The sequence below is a fragment of the Melospiza melodia genome, chromosome 20 (genome assembly GCF_035770615.1).
Source record: "Melospiza melodia melodia isolate bMelMel2 chromosome 20, bMelMel2.pri, whole genome shotgun sequence".
Lineage (NCBI taxonomy): Eukaryota > Metazoa > Chordata > Aves > Passeriformes > Passerellidae > Melospiza > Melospiza melodia.
Genome location: NC_086213.1, coordinates 13147764 through 13170858, shown reverse-complemented (window position 1 = coordinate 13170858; position 23095 = coordinate 13147764). Strand labels below are relative to the sequence as shown.

At 38.6% G+C, this 23095-nt stretch overlaps 1 protein-coding gene across 1 annotated transcript in view; it reads right to left on the bottom strand.

Annotated features, from left to right (window-relative positions):
* DNAH10 (dynein axonemal heavy chain 10) overlaps positions 1-23095 on the bottom strand; it is a 49606-nt gene that overhangs the window by 23160 nt on the left and 3351 nt on the right. The window contains exons 7-45 of the mRNA XM_063173490.1: positions 22651-22841; positions 22015-22213; positions 21118-21312; positions 20798-20968; positions 19984-20160; positions 19458-19631; positions 18666-18835; positions 17808-17959; positions 17262-17426; positions 16622-16829; positions 15590-15746; positions 13970-14446; positions 13677-13835; positions 13214-13339; positions 13032-13134; positions 12621-12799; positions 11827-12038; positions 11373-11529; positions 10708-10941; positions 10484-10606; positions 9486-9719; positions 8758-8981; positions 7991-8260; positions 7721-7904; positions 7312-7446; positions 6786-6938; positions 6025-6213; positions 5777-5923; positions 5033-5224; positions 4749-4867; positions 4432-4590; positions 4006-4141; positions 3773-3895; positions 3470-3604; positions 2955-3168; positions 2590-2709; positions 1534-1679; positions 968-1120; positions 420-680 (exon numbers count right to left, since the gene is read on the bottom strand). Coding sequence (XP_063029560.1) covers positions 420-680; positions 968-1120; positions 1534-1679; positions 2590-2709; positions 2955-3168; positions 3470-3604; positions 3773-3895; positions 4006-4141; positions 4432-4590; positions 4749-4867; positions 5033-5224; positions 5777-5923; positions 6025-6213; positions 6786-6938; positions 7312-7446; positions 7721-7904; positions 7991-8260; positions 8758-8981; positions 9486-9719; positions 10484-10606; positions 10708-10941; positions 11373-11529; positions 11827-12038; positions 12621-12799; positions 13032-13134; positions 13214-13339; positions 13677-13835; positions 13970-14446; positions 15590-15746; positions 16622-16829; positions 17262-17426; positions 17808-17959; positions 18666-18835; positions 19458-19631; positions 19984-20160; positions 20798-20968; positions 21118-21312; positions 22015-22213; positions 22651-22841 — 7023 coding nt within the window. The remainder of the gene's footprint in view (positions 1-419; positions 681-967; positions 1121-1533; positions 1680-2589; positions 2710-2954; positions 3169-3469; positions 3605-3772; positions 3896-4005; positions 4142-4431; positions 4591-4748; positions 4868-5032; positions 5225-5776; positions 5924-6024; positions 6214-6785; positions 6939-7311; positions 7447-7720; positions 7905-7990; positions 8261-8757; positions 8982-9485; positions 9720-10483; positions 10607-10707; positions 10942-11372; positions 11530-11826; positions 12039-12620; positions 12800-13031; positions 13135-13213; positions 13340-13676; positions 13836-13969; positions 14447-15589; positions 15747-16621; positions 16830-17261; positions 17427-17807; positions 17960-18665; positions 18836-19457; positions 19632-19983; positions 20161-20797; positions 20969-21117; positions 21313-22014; positions 22214-22650; positions 22842-23095) is intronic.

Sequence of the window (23095 nt, the reverse complement as noted above, 5' to 3'; positions counted from 1 at the left end):
CAAGATTTCTACAGCAGAATAATTAAACTCCTCTTTTCTTATCTAATATTGCAGGTACCCTGCCAGCAATGCAGTCTGTTGCATTATATTACATTTTCACACTCATCAGGAAAAAATTTTCAGATCTTTGTGCATTTGCTTAAAGGAACTGTAACCAAGTCATTCACACATATCAGCAAATGCAAAGTCCCAGGTTTATAAATTATATGCTGGCTTGAATGTTTACGTATCACACAAGAACTTATCCAAGCAATGTAAAATCCATTGAGAAAGAAGAGGAAAAGAAAGGTTTATGTGAGGTTCTAGGTACAAAAAAAAAAAAGGTAACAAAGATTTCAGATCTCGCAACAACACAGAAATAAATGTCTATTTAAAAATAATACACCTGTTGAGCAATCCTTTAAAAACAGTGAAATTACCGCAGTGTGGCCTTTCAGGATGGACAAGTAGATCAAATTCAGTGATTGCTCAGAAGGAAAAGGGATGTTAAAAACACTGAAGAGTGACATGAATCGAGGGTCAACTTCATTCCGACCTCCTCCAGCTTTGCCCATGGCAGCAACAAAACCCAGGTCTCGAAGAAATTTAATGTTCATCTCTTTACCACGATCGTACATGAAACCTTTCTCCAGCAGCAGCTTCAGCAGGGCAATGGGCTGTTGTGTGCCATACTCATCAACCTGAAGCATACACACGAGTCAGGATACATCAAAGCACAGTACAACAGCTCACCAATTACTGCTTTATTGTGGGAATACTGGTTTCCATACTCAGGAGAACATTACAGGGACCAAGGGACACTTTGTAAATCTCTGGCACTGATTGTGAACACTCCTAACGTGTCCTCTAGGAAAAGTGCCTCTTCTCGGAGATAAACTAAATGCACACTGGATTTGTGATTGCAGGCACCATGTCAGTACCACCCCAAATGTTTCTATACTACCTGGAAAAAATATTGACATCTTACCTTTGGCATATTCATATCATCCATGAACACAAGGAGACGTTTTCCCATGGGAGGGCCAAAAGTGTCTTTAGTTCGTTTTTCTACATTTGTCTCCAGGTTTCTCTGAATGTCCAGGGATGTTGTACGAGAAGAGAAGTTAATTACCAGCACCAGCTGCAAACAGGAGGAGATTATAAGAATGGACTCTAACCTGTTTTGTTGGTTTTTATTTTTACTGGAGCATTCAAAAATATTTTTTATATTAGCTGTCAGACATAGAGGAAAGGCTGCTCAGGTCCACTACTCACTTGAATTACATGTGACAAAGAAAAGTAAGCCCATCATTAGCACTTTGACAAGAAATTTTTACTTTATATAATTGAGTCTGTACAAGGTAAAAGAGGACAAAACATTTTTGATCTTGAATGATTTTCAAATCAGTCACACACTTGGGGTCTGGAGTGTGCAGTCACATTACCCAAGTCAATATTGCAACCCACAGACTCAGGCTTCACAATGCAAATTTTACACAAGGGCAAAGAATGGAAATGCAGCTTTACAAACAGGACAAAATGCCTCACACATACATTAACGTCCTTGTCCAGATTGCTTAGGAAGTTCTGTGTGGTTGCTGTCTTAGATGTACCCGATTCACCTACAAGAACAACGGGGCGTTTCGCTTTGACCATCTGTCCCAGTAACCAAGCAGTGCGGGTGGTATCCACTGTGGGCACTGAAAAAGAGCAGAACACAATCCTTGCCTAAATGAAAATGCACTACAGCTGGGGGATTTAGATTTATAGAACAGTGCTGGAACACACTCTCAAGGTATTAAGATGCAGTTGCACAAAGACATAAGATGAATTATCAATTCACTAACAATGCTGAAGGAAAATTTTTATTGCTTAACCATCTCTTTTCAGTCTTTGTCATTGAGATCTTTTCTTCCATATATATAGACTAAAAAAGAAGTTATCTTTCATATAGGAGGGCCATGGTTTGGTTAAGCAGCTCCATTTAATCCCTATTTCAAGGATATAATCAGGATTTATTTGGATCATAAGCATTTTCCCAGAACTCTACAGAGATGAATTTTTTTCTATGTGAATTGCCTGCATTTGGAGCAACTTCAGAGATTATAAATTTATCTCTTGTGTCAGTGAAGTTAACCTGTGCTTGCTGGAGTATCACTGTATATTAATGTGCCCAAATTTGTCTCTAACTATGAAAAGCATCATTAGGCAAGGCTTCAAGTAACAACCAATAGCAGCCCTAAGAATGCAATTTTTATCTACTGAATACCCAAACTACAAGTTGATGTTTTTCTAGAATTTCTGGTATAGCAAACTGTGAATCTTCTGCTATTCCAGCTTTTAAAAGGCATTATTAGCTCCTAAAGAACCTTCATTGACTGAAACTGCTTTTATCCTTTCCTCACTTTTTCATTACACAATGCTCTTTATGACTGCTAAACGACTTTGAAAAGAACTTTAAAGAAACTGATTTGCGCCATCACAAAACTGAACCTGAGCAGATGACCTTCAGTACAGAAAAGGGACGTCTCATGTTAAGTTGCCATGCACTCAGTGGTGGCACATTATGAATTAAAAGCACATCATTGCTGTATTTTATCTTATACTCACCTAGAATGTCAAGAAACTTCATTTCAGGATTATGAATATATTCAGGAACAAGTTGCATCCAAGGTACCCACATTTTTTGAGATCCATCAAAATGGAAGTCATACAAAGTTGGCAGCTGACCTGCAAACCATTAAGCAACTGCAAGTTTTTTAGGACACTGAAATATTTCCTAAGAAAACATTCTGATTGAGATGAAAATGAAGGGTAAGATTATAGACCAAGTTGGGCAACACTTTGTTCTATTTACAAGTCATTTAACTCATTAAGTCATCAGCCAAAATTCCTCTACTCTAGCACCTTCATGAAAACTATCACTTTTCTATTACAATGAATGGCATTCAGATTAAATTATGACAAGATCCTACCTGGCAGCTCCCCTGGCTTAGCCAGGACACCCTCAGTGTGAATAACATTCATGCAGGAAATATGTTTAACGTTTTCATCAAATTTAATTCTCCCAGCGTCAAGAAGAGAAGCACCTAAGGAGCAATACAAAGCTTCCAAGAAAAAACACTCCAGAACATTAGGATTTTCAGGCTGTTCAAGTAGGACATCCAGCATCACAGTCAACTGCACGATCTGTTGGAAAAAGGACAAAGCTGTAAAGAAAATTGGCCTTTAGATGCATGAAAACTCTTAACATGTTTTCAGCTGATTGCTGGTCTTTTGTTCTTACAAATGGATCTACTGCTGTATGTATTAAGTTGAGTAGAAGAGCATTGTTATGTGCTGATTGGTTTGGTGTCTCTGTGTGCTCATCAGTAGGAAACTGGCATTTCAGCACTCTCCTCCTGTTCTTTCTTTGGGAAGGTTGCACTTTTTCCATCATTCTGTTTTCTTTTTAGTTAAATGTGTTCAATCTTTATTCTCTGTTTCTTACCATATTTAAATCTGTTTGAGGAATAATGGTCTTCAGCTTTCGTTCCTGTTTGCCATTCACAATTCCCTCTATAATCATATCAATAAGGTAAGGCACGTACTTCTGAAAGAGATTATCCAATTCCACTTTCTCTTCCTAAGGAACACAAAAAAGACAATAATTCAGCTGGAAAGAAAAACATTGACAGCAGAGCTTCCCATCAATACCTGGCTGACCAGATATGATTCTTGAAGGAAGCAATTCTACCAAAGACTGTCCATACTATTCAATACAAGTATTCTGAACAAATGCAGAAACTCCCACCTCATTTTCTCTTTTTTTGACCCACTTCTGCCAGTAGGGCTCATATCTCAGATTTTTAGGATCTACAAAGACCATTCCGCAGCGGGATACTGTGGCAGGAGATGCATACTGTAAGTCCCCAACCTATAAAAGAATCACACAAGAGAATGGTAAACTTTAACTGCTTTTCAGGCCTTGAAGCACCATCTGTATCAAACCCTTCCTGTATATTAAATGGTACAGTCATTTCTTACCTCAAACAACAAAGCACAGTGTGCCTGAAGCCTAATCCGCTCCCCGTTTGCCAGGGTCAGTAACTTGTTGTCATCCATGACAGAATTCATGTTTTCAACCCAGAGAGCATCCACATCTCCATCAAAGAGAATGTACCTGTGTACAAGAGCCATGGGCACTGACTGATCTCTGATTTTCCTAACATATTTCTGAATTCAAAAGTGTCAACAATGGTGCCTTTGTCAGTCAGGTTTTTGAAGTCTACCATTCATTTTTTATAATTGCATCGTTTCACTGAGACTAGGAACTCACAGGAGACAGAAAGAGCCGTGGACACTTTCTATTTATTTAGCATTTGTTTTTTTAAATAGTGCCATATCTATTTTTTTTTAATTTATGTAAACCCCAGGATCTCAAAACCATCATTATGATTTCTAGCTGCCTACCTTCGCTCTTTCTTCTCAGTGGGTCTGTTGATATCCCGAAAAATGTTAGACAGGACTCCATCTGTCCAGTCTCGTGAGACAGGGTCAAGGATCCCATACAGCTCAATCACACTCATAGCTTTAGGGTTCAGTGTGTAAAGCTTTGTCACTAATCCCAGCCTAAAGACACAGCAAGAAAAACAACAGTACAACATCACACTATCATCTCACGCTAACCCAAACAAATACCCTGGGTGGCTGTTGATCCTGTCATGGCTGGACAGGGTTGACTAATATGACTGTGCCATTTTACAGCCTGGTTTACATTCTACACTCACTTGTTTTGGGCCTGGCACAAGGTTTTAATAACAACTGTCTTGCCACCTCCAGTAGGTCCAACCACCATTGTAGTGTGACGAGTTAACATTGTCTCATACATCTGAATTACTTTATCCACCTGAAAAATAAACATTGATCCAGTACATTACTGTCATACCTCTGTGGTTAAGGCTAGCAGCAGGTCCATATCAGACAAATTTTTCTGGAGCCATTCAAGGGTGCAATAATGCACCTGCAGCCTCACATTTACAACAAAACCTCAAGCAATTAACATTTTTTATACCTGGTCTGGTAGAACAATATAACCTCGTTCTTCCAGCACTTGTTCTACAGCATCATTAAGGTCAGGGTAGCGGACTCGAGGGCAATCCAGGCCAGGAAAGAGGTCAGAGATCAGGCCAAGGAACAGAGGTACATCTTCAAACACAAATTTAGGAAGATTCATATCTCGCAGAGCTCTCATTAGCACCACATCCTAGACAAAACATAGCAAAATCAATCTTTACCAAATATTTATTAGCTAAAATGAGGTACTTCAAAACTTTAAATCTTTAAAAACTATTGTTCAATTATTTCAGTGCAGCTTTTAGATTGTTTTTTTGTCATCAGTTCCTAGTGGAAACCACAGAGGTTATTTTATGTGGATTAAGTGTATCAATAACTAAGAATAATACACTGCCTTTTTCTACCATGTTAATCAAACAATACAGCTTCCCCAAGCTGGAGCAGTCACGGTTCAAAAACCAGTTTTTGCTAGTCATCCAGAGATACTCATCTGGCTATTTGCATCCTGGACTTAATAAGCAGGAAAATATCTCATTTTCCATAGATTTGCCTACTTTGACTGGAGAAAGCAGAAATGGCAGAAAGCGCAACAAAACTCAATAAGAACAAAGGGAAAGAATAAGACAAATAACACCAATGGTCTTATTTCCAAACCAGACAAACTACATCAGATGGGGAAACACATTACCTTTCTAATGAAAAAAAAGATTATATGCCCAGGGTAACTAAGCAGCAAATCTACCTCATCGAGGTCTGCTGATCCTCTTTTCAATTCTCCAGCCATTACCAACACTGACTTAAGGGCCCGCAGTCCAAAATCATAGTGATGTTGTTTAGAAAGCTGTTCCCTTGCCAACTTGTACAGCACTGTCATCTTTTTGGCAAGGACCTGTTTGAGATTTAAATTATTGATCACAAATGTGGACATTGCTACTGGCCATGCAAACATGGGTGGGTACGTGGGTATGGGTAACAACAGAATCATCTTACCTTTGCTGTAAGGAAGCCTTCAGAAAACAGCATTATTTCACAGATCTGCTGAAGATCTGGTACAATCACAACCACAGGCCTGAAGAGAGCTTTTACAGACTCAGGGAGCTCAGTCCGGCCAGCATAGCCAGGGTTCATTGTAATGAAAATGCCAATACGGCTATCAAGGGAAATCTCCTGTCCTTCAAACTAAAGGCATAAGAAAACATTAGAAGAATGTGAATTAGGAACTAAAAAAAAAAAATACTATTTGCTCAAAGAGAAAACCAATAATACTGGGGCACCCACTTAGGACAAAGTGCTAAAATATTTAGCTTTAGAAAGTCATCGTGATACAAACAATGGGATTAATGCACCTTCTTTAAGATATTTCACAAGCCTCAAATTTTCAGTCTGAGGTTTTTTAATTCCAGTAAGCATCAGTAAATAAAGCCTCAGAAAATAAAGCCTCACAATCCACATCAAGTTAAATTACTGCTGTTCCTCATTACTACTAGACTATCACCCCATTTACTTGCTATTATCCTATTAAGATCACTTTTATCTCACTTCACAAAGGAAAAACCTAGCAAAGGATTAGGCAATCAGCAAGGATTTAACATCTTTCAAACCAAAAGTACATACTCTGGAGTTTGAAATGTTCAGCACAAACGAAATACAGAAGCAGCAGCCCTTTGATCTAATGATGGGGTCTAACCCTGTATCTTGCCCTGAAAACCAAGATTAGCCTTCCACAATTACTTCTCTTTTTTAATGTTTACCTGAAATCTTTTCCACCCATTCATTAAAGCATTTCGGATTGTCTGAATCTGGGAAGAAATGACTGAAAGCACGGAAGCATCGATGCGATTGAATTCATCAAAGCATCCCCATGCACCAGACTGGGCAAGGCCTGAGAAAATTTTACCCATTGCCTAAAAGGAGCAACAAGAAAAACTTCTCAGCAGTGACTATATAAAACATTCAGCATCAAAAAACTTTGGAACACACTAAAATACTTAATGATGGATAAACCTCTGGTCTTGCAATAATTACTTGCCAAGTGCAGATTGCCTATCATACACTTAAACACAAAACATGCAGTAATTGCTCCCCTGCTTGAAAGGGCCTGAAATTCCTTCAGAAATTTATTCAAAATTGACACCTTTTACTAAATTTAATTATCAAACAGCATGGTATTGCTAATGGAGATACTTATGTAGAAGTTCAGAGTATGTCCTGATCCTGGGCACTGATAAAGAGCAGAAATTGACATTTTTTCAGAGAACACAGATCTTTAACTCTTACTTTGTAGTCCATGCCTTCTCCACAGTTTGTCACTATGCACAGCAAGCCCAGTGCTTTGGCCAGATCCTTGGTTGTTTCTGTCTTCCCTGTACCTGCTGGCCCTGCTGGTGCTCCTCCCAAAAACATTGATAGAGCCTTTGAAGACAAACCAAAAAGCAAAGCACAGCTTGAATTAGATTTATGTTAGATTAGATTGGTAACAAAACCACATATGAATCCTTGGGTACAAAAAACTTTAATCTTTGTGAACGCCTTCTACCTTGTCTTTGCAGCAATGAGGTGAGAAGGATATCACAACTGATTTCAAACATCTTGGCGTTCACAGTGGGAGACAGCAGGAAGAGGCAATAAAACAGGATGTGCCTAAGTATAACAGGGGCTTGCTAGCACAATGTCCCTGAGGGTGCACCTGTGTGAGGGTGAGGTAGATGCGGTCGGTGAGCGGGGTGATGACGAGCCGCCCGTTGAGCCCCATGTACTCGTAGCCGTAGGAGAAGACGCCGGTGCACTGCCGCACCATCAGCTCGTCCGGCTCGCGCACCCAGTAAAAGCGCAGCTGGCTCTCCCACTCGAACTCCTGAGCCTGCAGGATGCTGCACACAGAGCTCACGTCAGCCAAGAGGATGGCAGCACGACCCCTAGGTTTGGCGTTAGCTCAGGAGTTGGAGGTGGTGCTTACCTGTCTCTGACGAATACGTCGATGATGTCTCTGGCGTGCACGTCGATGATGAGAACAGTGTTGTATTTTTTCCTGTCGTTTTTGCTCAAGGGCGTCATAATGCGGGTAACCAGGTCATCGATTTGCTTGTGCATTTTTTTAGCATAAACTTTCATTGCCTGCTTTTCTCCCATTTTCACTTTCCGAAAGACATCCTCTACCTCCCAAGTCCACCACACTTGATTAGCAGCAAGCACCATCATGCCTTGGAAGAGCAACATCCAATCAACTCTATGGAAAACACATACAGTGAGGGAGGCTGAGTTACTATTTATTTTAAGTAACTGATGACAAAAGAAAAAAAAAACCACAACAACAAAAAAGAGGCTTCTCCTGTTCCTGCAGCAGCTACAACACAAGCCAAACTTTTCAGAGATACACAGAATTCTATCAAGGTATGCTGGGGGATTTCAAAAGCCTAGGAAATATTCTGATAGAAAAGCTGTTTGTTCCAGGTATAAAATTTCCAAGTGGAAATTTTATTTCCATTGTGAGAAAAACTTACTGAACACACAGCACCAAAAATAAAACTCAAGATTTAGAAAAATAGATATGAGAGATTATGCATTCTACATGGTTGGTTAAAATAGTACATGTGAATGTATTCATATCCATCCACATAGAGATACACAGACTAAAATGTGCAGGAATTGTAAAATTATGCCGTAACTTTTCCATATCATTAACACATCAGCTATTTATGTGTTCCTTGACACTGATTGTTTCACCTGCTTCTGTCTTCACAATATCGGAAAATGGCTTCTTTGGTGAGGCGCCGGTTGCTCCGTCTCATTTCCTCCAGCACTACTGTCATCCAGTTCTCCACTCTGCCCACAGCATGGACATCCTGCCTGAACTCCATCACCTCCCCCTCTGCTGAGATCATGGCTGTGGCAATCTTCTCATCATTGTCACCGTCCTTGAACCTCAGCGAGGCTACATTATCAAACATCTGAATGAAATGCACCAACAAAGAAATTCACAGGCATTTTAGAAACAAAGCCTCCAAATGTAAACATATGCAACCCCAGCTCTCCTCCAGAGAAATGGATCTGACTCCCAAGTAATCAAACATAAATGCTGATGTATAGCCCAGCAGCAGAACTGCAGAATATCAAGCAAATAATCAGGCCCAAATTACATTGATATTTTTTTCCCCCCTAGAAAATAAGAGCAAGAAGGAGCTACAATCTGTGCATAAAGTTCTTTAATGATAGATCATTCTGGTGTATCTTGAATGTTCCTCTACCATAATTGCTACCAAGCAGTGTGAGAGGCAGCAGAGACTGTGCATCAGATCTGATCTGGTTATTCAGAATCTTCTTCAAGATGCTGCCAGAATTCTCTTTGTATGCAAAAAATGTTCATGCATACTTATGAGTATGTACAGTACAGTCTGTTAAACTTTTCAAAGCACTTAAAAGCACAAGGCACTGTGGAAAGCCAGACATTGTACCTTTATCATGTGTTCCTGGACACAGAGTGCACTGCTGCTGCCAAGGATACTGAGCAACTCGTCATCAGATATAAAGAAAAATCTGGGGAAAGCATTTCTCTTGGAATCCAAATATTCATTCAAGCTTTTCTGGCATTTCTCCAGCACATCGTTTATACGGTGGAGGTCTGATAGACGATTTGGGACTTCACAGCAATTTTTTATTATCGGATCTTTTACAGTTTCTTCCATTATCTATACAGGGAGAAAGGGGAGTTTAGAAAATGTTGAACAGCAATAGGTTATATAAATTATATTTCATTAATGACAAAGCATGCAAACAGCACAAGCAGTAGAGGTCCTTGTAGAAGTGAATCAAAGGTTTTGAAATGGTTTTGTGGTGCTGCAGTGCTGTATGAAAACATGAAGGTAGTGTGTTTATGGAGACAGAACTATAAAAGCAAGGGTAAGCCCAACAAGCCTGTATCCCCAATCAGGCCAGCTTAAGCACATACCTGACTCTGCTTCTGTACACAATGGTACTTCAAGGACAGATCAAACATCATATTTCAAAATCCCAGTACTCTCTCAATTTTGCACATAGGAAAGTAAGTAAGCCATTTTCATACCAGGAATATGCGTTCAGTATGGGAACAGTGGCATGAAGCAGGAAAGCCTTTTTAGCATCTACATAGGTCCTCAATCAATAGGAACACATCTAAGCTTCTTCTTACCAAGGTAAAAGTAAAAAGTTGTAAACAATGAAAGAAAAGGAGATTCTGCCTACTCCATGCTGTCAGCCAAGGACCTCACATCTGCCCATCTCAGCTAAATCAGGAGAAGTCTGCTGGTTATGACAGATGTGAAGTAAACCAGAAAATTCCTGGGTTCCCTAATCTCATATTCAATTAATTATAGCACATCATTCTCAGTATTACACATGTCACAAAAGACTATAAGTAACTATGGAACTGGAAGCAAAATGCACTAAATATGCTGATCACAAGTCAGTTACTTGCCTGTTTAAACATTTGGTCTACACGGTCAAATATTTTGACTTCCTCCGGAAGCTGTGCTCTTATATCTGGAGCAACAAAAATGCTCTCCAGGTACATCCATTTTCTCTGAACTGATATCCAGATCTACAAATCAAATGCTACCATCAGAGGAAACAGAAATACAATGGAAAATCTGGATTATAAATAATAAACATTAATTATTTAGTCCAGCACTTTCCTCCTACCTCGCTTACTTCACTAATCAATGACAGAGTTTTTTCCCATTTTTGAGCGGTTGAAAGAAAAGGACCCACAAAGCGACTGCCCAAAACACTCTGAAGATTGACATTGTTGTCATCAAGAGTCTCTAAAATTTCCTCTACAGATCCCAGAATAAAGCCTCGTGTCTCTGTGCCTTTGGTGTACACTTCTACAGGGAATTTCATATTTTCCCACGTTTCTATTATTTCCTTCAGTCCCTGCATGTGAACATAAAAAAAATGCATATTTCAGTCTTCAAAACTGGAGGCCTATAATCTTAGCAAAAAATGAAACAGCTAATTCAGCTAAATTTTTTGCAGATTTTCTAACTCTGGTTTACAAAGAAGCAATCTATTTCAAAGAATGATGGCAAGAGAGTTGATCCTTCTTCAGATCCATTTTCATAGGACAAACTTTCTTAGTATAATCATAGAAATCCAATATGCTGCTGCCAAACCAAATTCTGCAAGGATCCAGTGCCAGTAGGAGCTCATTAACAAAGCTGTAAATCCCAGCTCATGTAGCTCATGGCAGCTCCCTGAAGATGGCCAAACTAGCAGTTATGCTAATCTAAAAATCTTAAATGAAACTGATTGTTGTCATCCTTGTCTTCTTAGCTTTACATTGATTCTATAATTCAGTACATTACCTTCTCAATGCTAAGTTCTTTAATAGCAGTTCCAACTATATCACTGATAACCACGGCGTATTTGTGAAGTTCCATGGCAAACATATTTTCCAAAGTGAATGTTTCTGTTTTCATTTCAAATCTTGTTCCTGTTTTCTCCATAAGGTCTTCCCAATGCCTGTTTTAAATTGACACATCAGTTTAACACCATAATACAGTAAAAAACAAAAACAACTGTAACATATAATAATGAACTTATGTTTAGGATTCTGCTATTTAAATAAGAACTACTAGTCTGAATAAATAAATTATCCCAGTCATTGCAGCACCTTTCATGTTATTACACAAGTTCATTAGGCAGAAATAAATTTCCAAGCTCCAGGACATGCTATGACCCCAGTAATGGTAACTGAAAGTTCTAACAAAACACATCAAATACTTCTATATATGGTGATGTAAATAAATCAAAACAAACCTTTCTCTTAAAGCTTCATTTTTCAAATCAAGCAACAAAGGAATGGAGTTTAGAAAAGACTTCAAGCTTTTATCCAGTTGCTTACATATTGGCATACCACGCACTTGTCTGGGCAGCTTCCGAACAGCTTTCAGAAATCCTTCGGTTCCATCCTGAAGAACCTTGACATTGAGGTTTATCCAGAGTGTCTTAGACCACTTCTCTTTAGCTGCCTACAAACAAGGACATTAAGAAGGGAAAAAAAACATATTCCTTTTAGTTTTGACCCCCAAAATGTAATTATATTAACATTTTACAAACTTAGGGAGAGACAAGTTCATGTCCAGGACAGATTCATAGCCAAACACAATCACTTGCATAACAAATAGTAAAAAGGGAATATGGAGAACAGCACCATACTTTACAAGGCATTTAAATTTTGGAAAAATAAAACTTCTTAAAAAATAGTTAAAGCCTGAGATACCCACTGTCACCTGTACACATCCTATATCCAAAAGTAGTTTCACTGAACTGATCAGGAACCATGTGCAGTAAAATGCCATCCAACAGTTATGAGAGGCTGGGGAAAGTCTGTTCCCATCTGATGAGAGGATGTGTTTGGTCCACCAAGGAGACACTGATAGTGCTGCATTAATGATATTAAAATTATTTCACAGGGCATAGATTATTTCATGCAAAGGCTTGCGAGTTGACAGTAACCAGGGGGCAATGCAGCCTCTTCTTTAGTCCCCATCTTTGCTGTGTGTCTTTGCACGAACACGGATGTGTGCCTGCAGACTCAGTGTGACACTCACTTTTTGTTCTGCATAAATGTCATAGACCTGCTTCATAGCTTTTGCATCTTGCTGTGCTTTTAATAAGTCTGGGTACGCTGTTCCTGCCATGCCCAGAAGTTTCTCAGCACTGCCCAGCTGCCGCTGCCTTTCTTCCAATTTCGCTAATTCTTTTTCAAACTGAGCCATGAGTTCTAGTCCTGGGAAAGGAGAGGGAATTTTACAGATAAATCATCACAGGGATCGTCATGGGAAATAAGACAGAATTTGCATATAGTCTGTGAATGTTCCAGTACTAAAAATGTTCACTTTCCCAACTGATGAGTTTGTATATTAATAAGGAAAGCATAAATTTCTTGTTTTACATAAAGTTTGAATTGTCTGAAGACTAATATTTTCAAAACATCACTTCACACACATTACTCCATCTACCTTTATCAAGATCATCTCCAACAACACCAGGCCCCTCACTCAAGAGTTTCTGCAAAAAGTCTTCTGTCTCTTTGCTGTAGTCTGCAATTTGTTGCTCTGTCGCCTAAAAAGAACATAATTTAAACGGTTCTATTAAACAGTTTCCATTTCTAATTGTTTTCTATACTAACTACAAGTATTACCTTTGTGAATGCTTCTTTTATGCCTCCTTTACAATCTAGGTTGCGAGTGATTTCTGTTGCCTCCACAAGGAGAGTCTCCCACGCTTCCCTAACACCGTCAGACTGCAGTATCTCTTCTTCAGGTACCTAAAACAAAACAAGTAGCATCCCTCACAAGGCCTAAATAGACACACACTTTCACAAGAAAGTGAGGAATATGTGTTCACATTACAAATTTGCAAAACACAAAACCAATACTGAAGCGACCTTAATTGGATTTAAACAGATTCCATATGTCCATTTTAACGTGGGCAGAGTGATTTGAGAAGGGAGTCTGGACTACAGAGTCTCCAGACATCCCTTCAAACCTCAATAATTCTGTAATTCTGTAACACATCTTAAAAGGAAAATATTTCTTCATTCACATGTGAGGCATCTGTGCCCTTAGCTCAGATTTGAAAGGTTTGATGAGACACACACTTACTGGAAGATTGTACAATTCAAGAGTTCTGTATCTCTCTCCAATGTCCAAGTATCTCAGTTCCACCTCAACAGCAATGTCTCTGACCACTTCAAACGCGCCCAGGACAACTCTGAGATCATCCAGGGTTTCAGGAGGTTTATTCAGATTCTCTGATAATTTCTGTAAAAAGTAAAGATACTTTCCAGAATCAACACTGACAAAGCAATTGTCAGAATTACAGTAATGAGATTCATTTCTTAGTCTATGTGATAAAGATAACAAAAAAAAAAAAAAAACAAACTGAAAACACCTACATGAATCTCATCTTGAAGGCATCGGAGCTCCTCCTTTGCTGACTCATTAAGCAGCTTCCCAAGTGACAACATCCAGTTTCTAGCAGTGCCCTTCACTGCAGAGGCTAAAGGAGCCAGCTGAAGCCTGATAAATTGTTCATCTTTAACCAAGGGCCCTTGAGTTACTTCCTGAGTTACTGTCATATAGAACTGCAAGTGCTCATCAAAGACAACACAGGGAGGCTTTTGTGCAGCTAAACGGTCCAGGACTGCGTCTTTGTCTGATTTCCACAGCTGGTCATACTTATTCCACTGGTTCAAACACTTCCTGAGAGATTCCAGGAGATTTTGGACATTCTGAGTGATGAGAACAGCCTGTTCAATTACCAGAGGGCTCTGGGAGACATCACTGTAGAAGTTGAAAGTGACAACTTCATCCGCCCTGACGTGCTGAGGAGGGCATTCAATACACGTACCGTGCATCCATCGTACGAAGTGCTGGAGAGTTTCAAAGACAGGGTCAGAAAACAGAAAAGTTCCCTGGCGGAGTCATTTTAGTTAAATCACTCATAGAATCAGCTGGGTTGGAAAGCCCTCTAAGATCATTGAGTACAAGCAGTCCAAGACTGTCAAGCCACCCACTAAATCATACATGCCCTCATGTGCCACATCCTCCAGGAATGGTGACTCCACCCTTTCCCTGGGCATTCTGTTCCAATGCTTCCTTCCCTTGCAGTGAAGGAGTTCACCAATATTTAGTACACAATGTAGGAACTGGTATCAATGATTTCTCAAATCAATTGCTTTTCTGACAGCAAAAAGAGATCACACTTTCCCATCAACTTGAGAAGAGTTTATTTCATCCTAACAAAACTGTTCCATGCATTACTCTATCTGTTTCTAAAATCTCTTCTGATTATAGCATGACAGAGAGGAAAAGGTATTGGCTCAAACAGTCTGAATGCAGCAGTAGAGAACAACAGCAAATCTGAGCACAAAAAGCACACTTAAACTAAATTTATTCATTTAAGGTGACATCTGGAATCATTTGTCCATCAGCAGAGGGCAGGAACATTGTCACATTATTTGGCTTCTTTTCAGGAAAGCAGTTCAGTGTGAAACTATTTATGGAGGAAAATACTGCTACATCACTGCCAGTTAAGTTAGATACCTAATCTAAGTATTTGCTGTCCTAGATGCCTCTCTCCAACATTTTCTGAACTGTTTTTTCTGCTGCTTCTAATGTAATGTAAAGTAGAGGAGGCCACTCACGTTCCTTATTCCACCAGCTTATTCATACAGCAGAAAGCAACATCTGCAGTGCAATCTGAGAAGTATTTCCTTCTGATGTATGCTGATTTATAGAACCAAATCATGTCGTTACACTGCCAAAACTGCTAAAAAGTCATCAGCAATTGTACCTGAGTAAAAATCGCATGGATTTTTTCCCCCTTGATCATCAGTTTGTAAAATTAGGACAGTCTGTAAAATTAGAACAATGTACTGGGTATTTTGACTTCAAGATAAAGCAATATCAATCTCCCCTTTGACATTTATGCTTACCCAAGCATAAAATAAGATTAGTTCATTATAATCACAAGCAAATTCTGGAAACAAAAAGAAATCTTTATCAAAAATCACCTTAGTGACTTCAACACAGTCTTGGATAGATTGCATAGTCATTTTTTCAATCTCACTGTCATTAGGACGCAGGGTTATCTCAGGAGCAGATAAAACAGCTTCTACTTGTAACAGTGGCACATTTGCAAGAATAGCTGCATTAAAAGCCTGTAAATTCCTGAGAAAGGAAAAAAAAAAGCATCAAAGATAGAAATAATCAGGAGCTGCCCCCAGGAAAATGCTCCTAGAAAGGCTGCAATTTTCAAGTGTATGCTTAGATCTGTAAGCTGAGTTATCATTGATCCCAGCTGGAAACACTGATGTATCTGAGAGGAAAACTGTCTCACTAAACTGATTTAATGCAAAAGCTTTACTTGCTAAAAGAAGCTGCTGGAAGGAATGAATGGAGATATTTTGGTGCAAAAGGATCTTGAGACTGTGGTCAACTTCACAGCAAGAGCCCAGATAAGCAACCGTGGCAAAGTCATCTGAGCATGGATCAGATTGCAGAACATGGATGATGGGAAGAGAGGTGGTTGGGAAGCTTAGATGGATGTTACAACAGAGCTGCAACGCTGAATTGCAATAACACCTTGCTTGTAAGGGAAGCCTTTACAATGCCTTGTTCCAGCACTGGCCTCAGCCACTGCAGAACAAGTAAAACATTTGTTCTTGGATTCCCGCCCCATGCAGTACAGGGAGGCACCTGGCACTCAGACACCAAGTTCTCAAAATCATCTTCTTTAGGAGAACAAAACCTTGATTTTAGAGATAAACCAGGGAAGTGCAAATACACACATTGCAGCAAATGCGTCTTATTTCTCTCTTCTGCCAACAACATGCCAATACTCATTTTTTCAGAATCTGGGTTTCCTCTGTACCTTGTTATCAGTTCTCCATTCTCCACAGGAAAAAAATCACTGGAAATACAAATCTTACACAAACTGTAAGTCACTGATGGGTTTAAACAAAATGTCAGTGCACACACTCATCAACAGATCCAGGAGAACCTAAAGATGACTGGAAACTCATTAAAGCAAACAATTCACTTACTTCACAACTAACTGTATCAACGCCTGATAAATCCTATTTTCCCAATATGCATAATAGGAAGCCAATTTTGGAGATTTGCCACTGTTTGTATAGGCAACTCGTCTTTCCACTTCTATAAGCAATTGTGGAATTGCAGAATATGTTCTAACCAGTTGTTCCACATCTTTTCCTCGCTCACACTTAACATAGTCAAAAAATTCTTTTGCTCCTGTAAGAGATACAAAAACTAGCATTATTAACTGCAAAAGATCTAACAGTTTTATACACTTGAAGTGTATACCTGAGTTTTATTTGTGAACACAAAATTGATCTTATGATAAAAAATATTTTAATTTATTAATATTTCAGCCCTCTGAAATACGGATTTTAATCTGATTCAATTATTTAATAGCAACCTTTTTACAGCTCTGAAGTGTTGAAAGAAATTTGATCCATCATCCACTCAAGTGACAGAGAGATCTGGCAGACAACCAGCTCGCTGCCATTTCCATCTGAGGAAACGTTCCATCCTCTGTTACACCCTTGGTAATCAGTTTTGATAAAAATTAAAAGGGTTGATCTTAGCAACTAAAACCACAAAGTAGCAGATAGAGAAAAATAAAACACCACAGAGCTTGGAAATGAAAATATAAAGACTTACCAGGACATTTGTCACCATTTTTTGAATGTGGAAACTTAAAGAGATTTGTGGACTCTATGAACTGAAGTTTGTTGTTTATGTCTTCAGAAATTTGATGAATCTGACGGACAAGTAACTCTAATCTCCCAATGGTTTGTGTACATTGGACAATAAATTCACCAATACCTTGAAATAAATCAAAACCATTTGTTTTTTTCTCTTTTAACAAGTATTTCATCAATGCATCAAAATTGCCACAACCAGACATGTTTTCTCTCTAAGAATGACCCAAAGTTCAGCAAAATCATAGATTAGATGTTTTCTCAGCTAATCCTTCATCTTGCTCCCTTACAGCTTTTAGCTAAGTGTTTCTAACCATCTCCAGTGTTTTAAATATAATAAAAACCCAAGAAATATCTCCTGGGTCAGAGTTTGTCTAATGTGCTATTCTGTCCCTGTGGCAAGAGGATGGATCATATGTTCTGCCATCATAAAAAGTAGAACTGAGGAGATGTTTTAAACTAAAAATAAACTTCTAAGGCCATTTTAAAGTAGTATCTCCATTACCTACAGACTTCCATGTGAGTCTTTTCTGTCCTGCTTTCAATGTTCTCCAGAGTTCTTTGACCTGGCGATCAAGAAGTTTGATTTCTGCTTCACTCACCATCTCCATTAATTTGTGATAGCGACTCAGCATGACTTTCAATTTATTTGTGTACCTAAGGAATGTAAGAAACACAAAAACTCAAAAGGCAAAAATTATTATTTTCTTGAAAAAGAGCTACAAACTCCACCAAAGAGCAGAGAACTTACATTGTTCTATTCAGACTTTCATATAAAGCAAAATTTGCAGAACTAACCACTGAATACATATTGATTATAAAAGTAATTTATTTCCCACTGAAAACAAAGAAAAGTTTCATGTGGTTCAAATAGTAGCTGGACAAACCTCTCCTGCCCCATCTCAAAAGTTATGGAGACAGCCCTAGTTTGCAGCACATTGGTGAACTGAACAGGTGAACTTTAAAATCCATTTAGGAATTTATTGGCACATCTGTGTGCTAAATGTCTGTGATAATTTAGACACAATTGACTTTTCCAAGGCTGTACAAGAAGAATGCAATAGTGTGTTGAAATGAGCTGAAATCTAAATGTCAGAAACAATTCATTGCAAATTTTTTTCCTCTCAGGTTTGGACAAGTTGTTAATTTGTATAATAGTCCTACAGCACAAAGGATGCAAAGAGTTCCAAAGAAAAGCTTATCAGTGCAACATGGCCATTAGAAATTGTACCCTTAAAAAGAAGAATCACTAAGGGGTCTCATGTTTCCAAAATGTGATGACTCAGGGCCTGTTCCTGGAGTGAAATCACTTGAAATACAGCCATAAGCCTGTATGTGGGCAGATATTCTGTTACAGCCTTACCTGAGATATTTGTCTTCCTGTAATGCCACATATCTCGCCATTTCTGGGATGGGAAGCCCTAGCTGTTCCATGTACTTTGCTTCAGTGATAATCTCTAGGATTTCAGGAGAAAAATTCAGAGCACAGCTGACACTTTTCCTGATGCTGACAGGCTCTTCTGTTGCAGAGCTCTGCAACACAAGAAAGCAGCAGAAAAGAGAGGAGCAAGAAACATCACAAGGTAAAGGTGAGCTTTTGGAGACATTTGATAAGGCAGAAGGTAACAGTCAGAATGACTGACATTCAGGGCTTGTGGAAATGCCTTTAAAATTTGATAGTAGCCTCAGCATTCTTGGTTCAGAAATTACACAGAACTACCTTTTCAGTTGTCAATCACAAGAAACAAACCAAAGTTCTGTTTACACACTGCTGCAAACAGTTACAACAGAAATCCCAGGGGAAATTCAGCCAGACAAAAGTTTAGTAGGAACAGGATTCTGCAAGATCTCTGCTGGAAACCTGCCTCTACCTAACTTCAGTCCCAAGTACCGTGGCAATGTCCCAAAAATGTTATACCAAAACCTAAAAAATTAACAGGAACTACAGCACAGAAGAACACACAGAGAAACAAAATTCAATCATTTGCCAGTTGATTCAGAAACTGTCTTATAAAGGGCCACAAACAATTCTCAGCTCAGAACTTTTCCTAAATCTGTGTTTAAAACATTACTCTCAGAAAATTCTTGCTGACCATCAGGTAAGTTTCAGTTTTCCCCTCAGAGAAGCCTGGTACACAATCTTCCTACATTTCACCTGCTCAGAAGTCTCTGCATGAACATTTGTTGCAGCCTCATCAGCGACAAGAGTCAGTAGAGTATCTTTCAGTAGCAGTGGAAGCACGTGTTCTGCCCTGTCTCTCCACTGACGGTATTTTTTAGCTTCATACTCCTCCATTTTCTTGGTCAATTGGAGATATTTTAGTTGCACCTAGAAAGGACAACTCTGTATAACTCATTTTAAAAATCATGAGAAATGTTTAACTAACCTGTCCTAATATGGTCTCTCAATATGGTCGTTGGTTTTTATTAGATAAGAGAACAAGTAACAGCCTGTAATTAATGCAGACACTGGAGAATTTGGGCTCTTGAATTACATAACTGATTCCATCACTGCCTCCCTGGGAAACAGTGGGAAGGTTTCAATCCAGTTTTCACATCTAACACGGCTTGCTGTGTGCAAAGATTTGGGACTTCCCCTCACATTAGAGCACTCTCACATCTTTACAAGTATATAACAAAAGTGTTTCTTCCTTCATCAAGTACCAAAAGACCCAACATACTTCCTGTCCACGTTTAGAGGCAAGAAGCTCCTTTTCTTCCTGGAACAGAGTAATGGTGTGTCTGAGCCGATGGGAAAGGGATCGGGACCAGGAGATTGCTCTGGCCACTGGAGGGTGGTTCTTGTACAGGGGTGGATCCTTGAGGTTCTGAACAAAGATTTGCTCAACAATTTCAACCTAGAAGAGAATAAAATATTGCAAGAAATCATTTTCTCACTGCTTGCCCATGATCACTGTCTGATACACAGCACAAGTTCTGAAGCTAATTCCAGCAGCAGGATAAAGATAATTATTTTGTCTTTATTTCTCCATCTTGTGGAACTTCCATTATGGCAGCCTGTTCTGTGAAATTGTTTTAAGTTTAATGTCCTTTGAAATATCAAAAAATAGCCGATAACAAAAGCTTCCCAACATACAGGCTAGCCTTCCAAAGTTGATCTATGACATCTTCTAATCATATCATGAACTTGGTTGTGACAAGAAAGCTGTAGGGTATAAAAAAGTCCATTTTCCCAGGAAGCTTGAGTTACTGTTTACAAGGCGCAGGAATAGCCACAAGCCTTGCTGCATTCAGAGCACCTTCCTGCTCCCACAGTGTCTCACATAGACAGATGTGCACATTTCAGCAAATTAACCAGACTATTGCTCCAACTTGGTCCCAAAAAAAGAGAGCAATTATCATGTTTATTTATAAAAGTGTTCAGTCTTTTACATAGCAAATTACACCACACAGGTATTTAGACATATACAGATTTATGGTTTTCATTAGGTAAAGAACTTCATGTACTGGATAAGAAATGCTTAAATTGAATACCTCTTTACAATATTGCTCCAAAACAACACTGAACTTTTTCATGAACTGCTTATTAATAGTTTTAGGAATCTGGAGGCGTTTGTACTTTGACAGCAGGCCAAAAGCAGTTTCTGCTGATCGAAGGGTTGTAAAAGATTTATCAATAAATCTTGTCATCTTTTCTTCAATATCCTAAACAAAGGAAGAAAGCAAAGAAACCCTGTCACTGAGAAATTCATCCTGCAAAACCAAGAAAGGGTGGCAAAATGAAAATACTTTTTAATATGAGCAGTCAAGCTTATTTTTACTATTTTTTGGCAATCACAGTATATGGTACCTACCACAACATCTGCTCTAAATTCTTCCACAACGAATGCCCAGTCACGTGCATTTTCCATCCTAAAAGGGTCAAATCTCAGGTCTTCCATAGGACTAATTACTATATTTACTTCTCTCTGTAGTTCATCAACACCCTTTGGATTTTCTGACACAGTTTTCAGTTCAGGAATAAATATATTCTGAAGTTCTTCAGCAACCTATTCATTCACAAGAACATACCATAAAGCTTTCTTTTTAATATTTTTTCTGCCACTGAACATATTATTGTTAAATTTTTCCTTTAAAAAATATCAGCCACTCAGAGAATGACCAGTTTGTGCTAATATTCAAACTTCAAATATTTCAATACAAGACACTGAAAAAACCACAGCAACAATCTACAAGCCCAGCATTTTAGTTGCTATAACAGATAATACTCAGTTATTAGTCCATTTCACTCCACTTTACACACAGTTTAATGATTGTCCATATTGCTAATTACCCTGACTTAAATTAGCCTAAACACAGCATCTCTCCACTCATATGTTATTCTGCAATTAATACACAGATTGACAGATGGCCAAATTTTATATTATAGTATATTTAAATGGTATTTTATTGATCTCATTAAGGCAACCCAAGAAAATCATAAATGCGTGAAACAGTTGCTGCAAGTCTCTTATGTTCAGACCATGTACAAGTGGCACCTTTCCCCAGCCAGTACCTGGAGAAAAGTTATTCCACCTCCAGCATTTGCACATCCAGCATCAAGTGCAGTTTTGTTGGAATCAAAGGCACCACTCAGGTCCCAAACACAAAACTAAAAATTGTTAACAAGTCTACACCTACAACACAAAAGAATCTCCTCTACAGTAGAAGACAGTGATTACACAATCTCTATTTATTGTCTATGTTCCTACCTGAAACATATCATACAGATCTTGACAGATTGAAACCATATAATCCGTTTTTTCAAATAAACTTTTCACGTCAAATTTCCAGTATCGCTTACTTCCTGACTCTTCAACTTGAATACAAGTAGTAAAATAACATTTTTTCCATTGTTCAAGAGTGTGTTTTGCTTCTGTTATTTTCTTTTTTGCAGTAGCTGTGTCTTGTCTATTAATCAAATCAACACAGTTAAGATATCACAAATAGAAATACTATAGATTAAAAAATTGTATCTCCCCTGAAATAATATACCCTGGTTTAGCACTTCTAACTCTAAAAGATCTAGGCAAAACTTATAACTTATTTTCAATGTGATTTTGAAAGGTGATATAATTTGAGGAGTGATTTTGGTTACATTTATGCCACTTTTTTACCTCTATCTTTCTATTTGTTTTATTGGTTCATGTTCTTTCAATCCAAAAGAGGACAAGAACCTGTATCTTCATGGCTGATTTAGTAATTTATGAAAATTACGAAATAAATTGACTTCTAATACAACTTCAGATGGTTGAAAAATACAGACACCTCTTTGGTGGAAGCAAGCAAATATAATAATAAAACATTTTAATAAATACAGCCCAGTTAAAGAGGAACCCAGCACTTACTTAAAGAGGGTTTGCAGGTCCACAACTCTGCACACTCTTTCGGAAATCTCCCAGGAGATCCGTTCCAAGAGGGGCACCATGGTCGCGTCCTTGTTGTAGTGCCGGGACATGATCCACACCAGCCTCAGGGCGTTCAGCAGGGAGGGGATGACATGGGAGATAACATCCACCCCAGTGCCAGTTGATAAATTCTGTGGAATGCATATTGTGGGTAAGATGTCATGAAAATATACAAATTCATATTTAGTAAACTAATGTTTGTTCTGTAGATGCCTCAGGTTATGAAAGTCTGTAAGATCATTAAATAAATAACCTGGACAAGGAGACATCCTGCTGCCTGAATAATACACATGGTTAAAGATGTGCAAATCTGCACCTTTTGCTCCAAATTTTAGGTCCTGATTTTAAATTTTGGCTCAACTCTTTGTTTGGAAGATTTTCAATA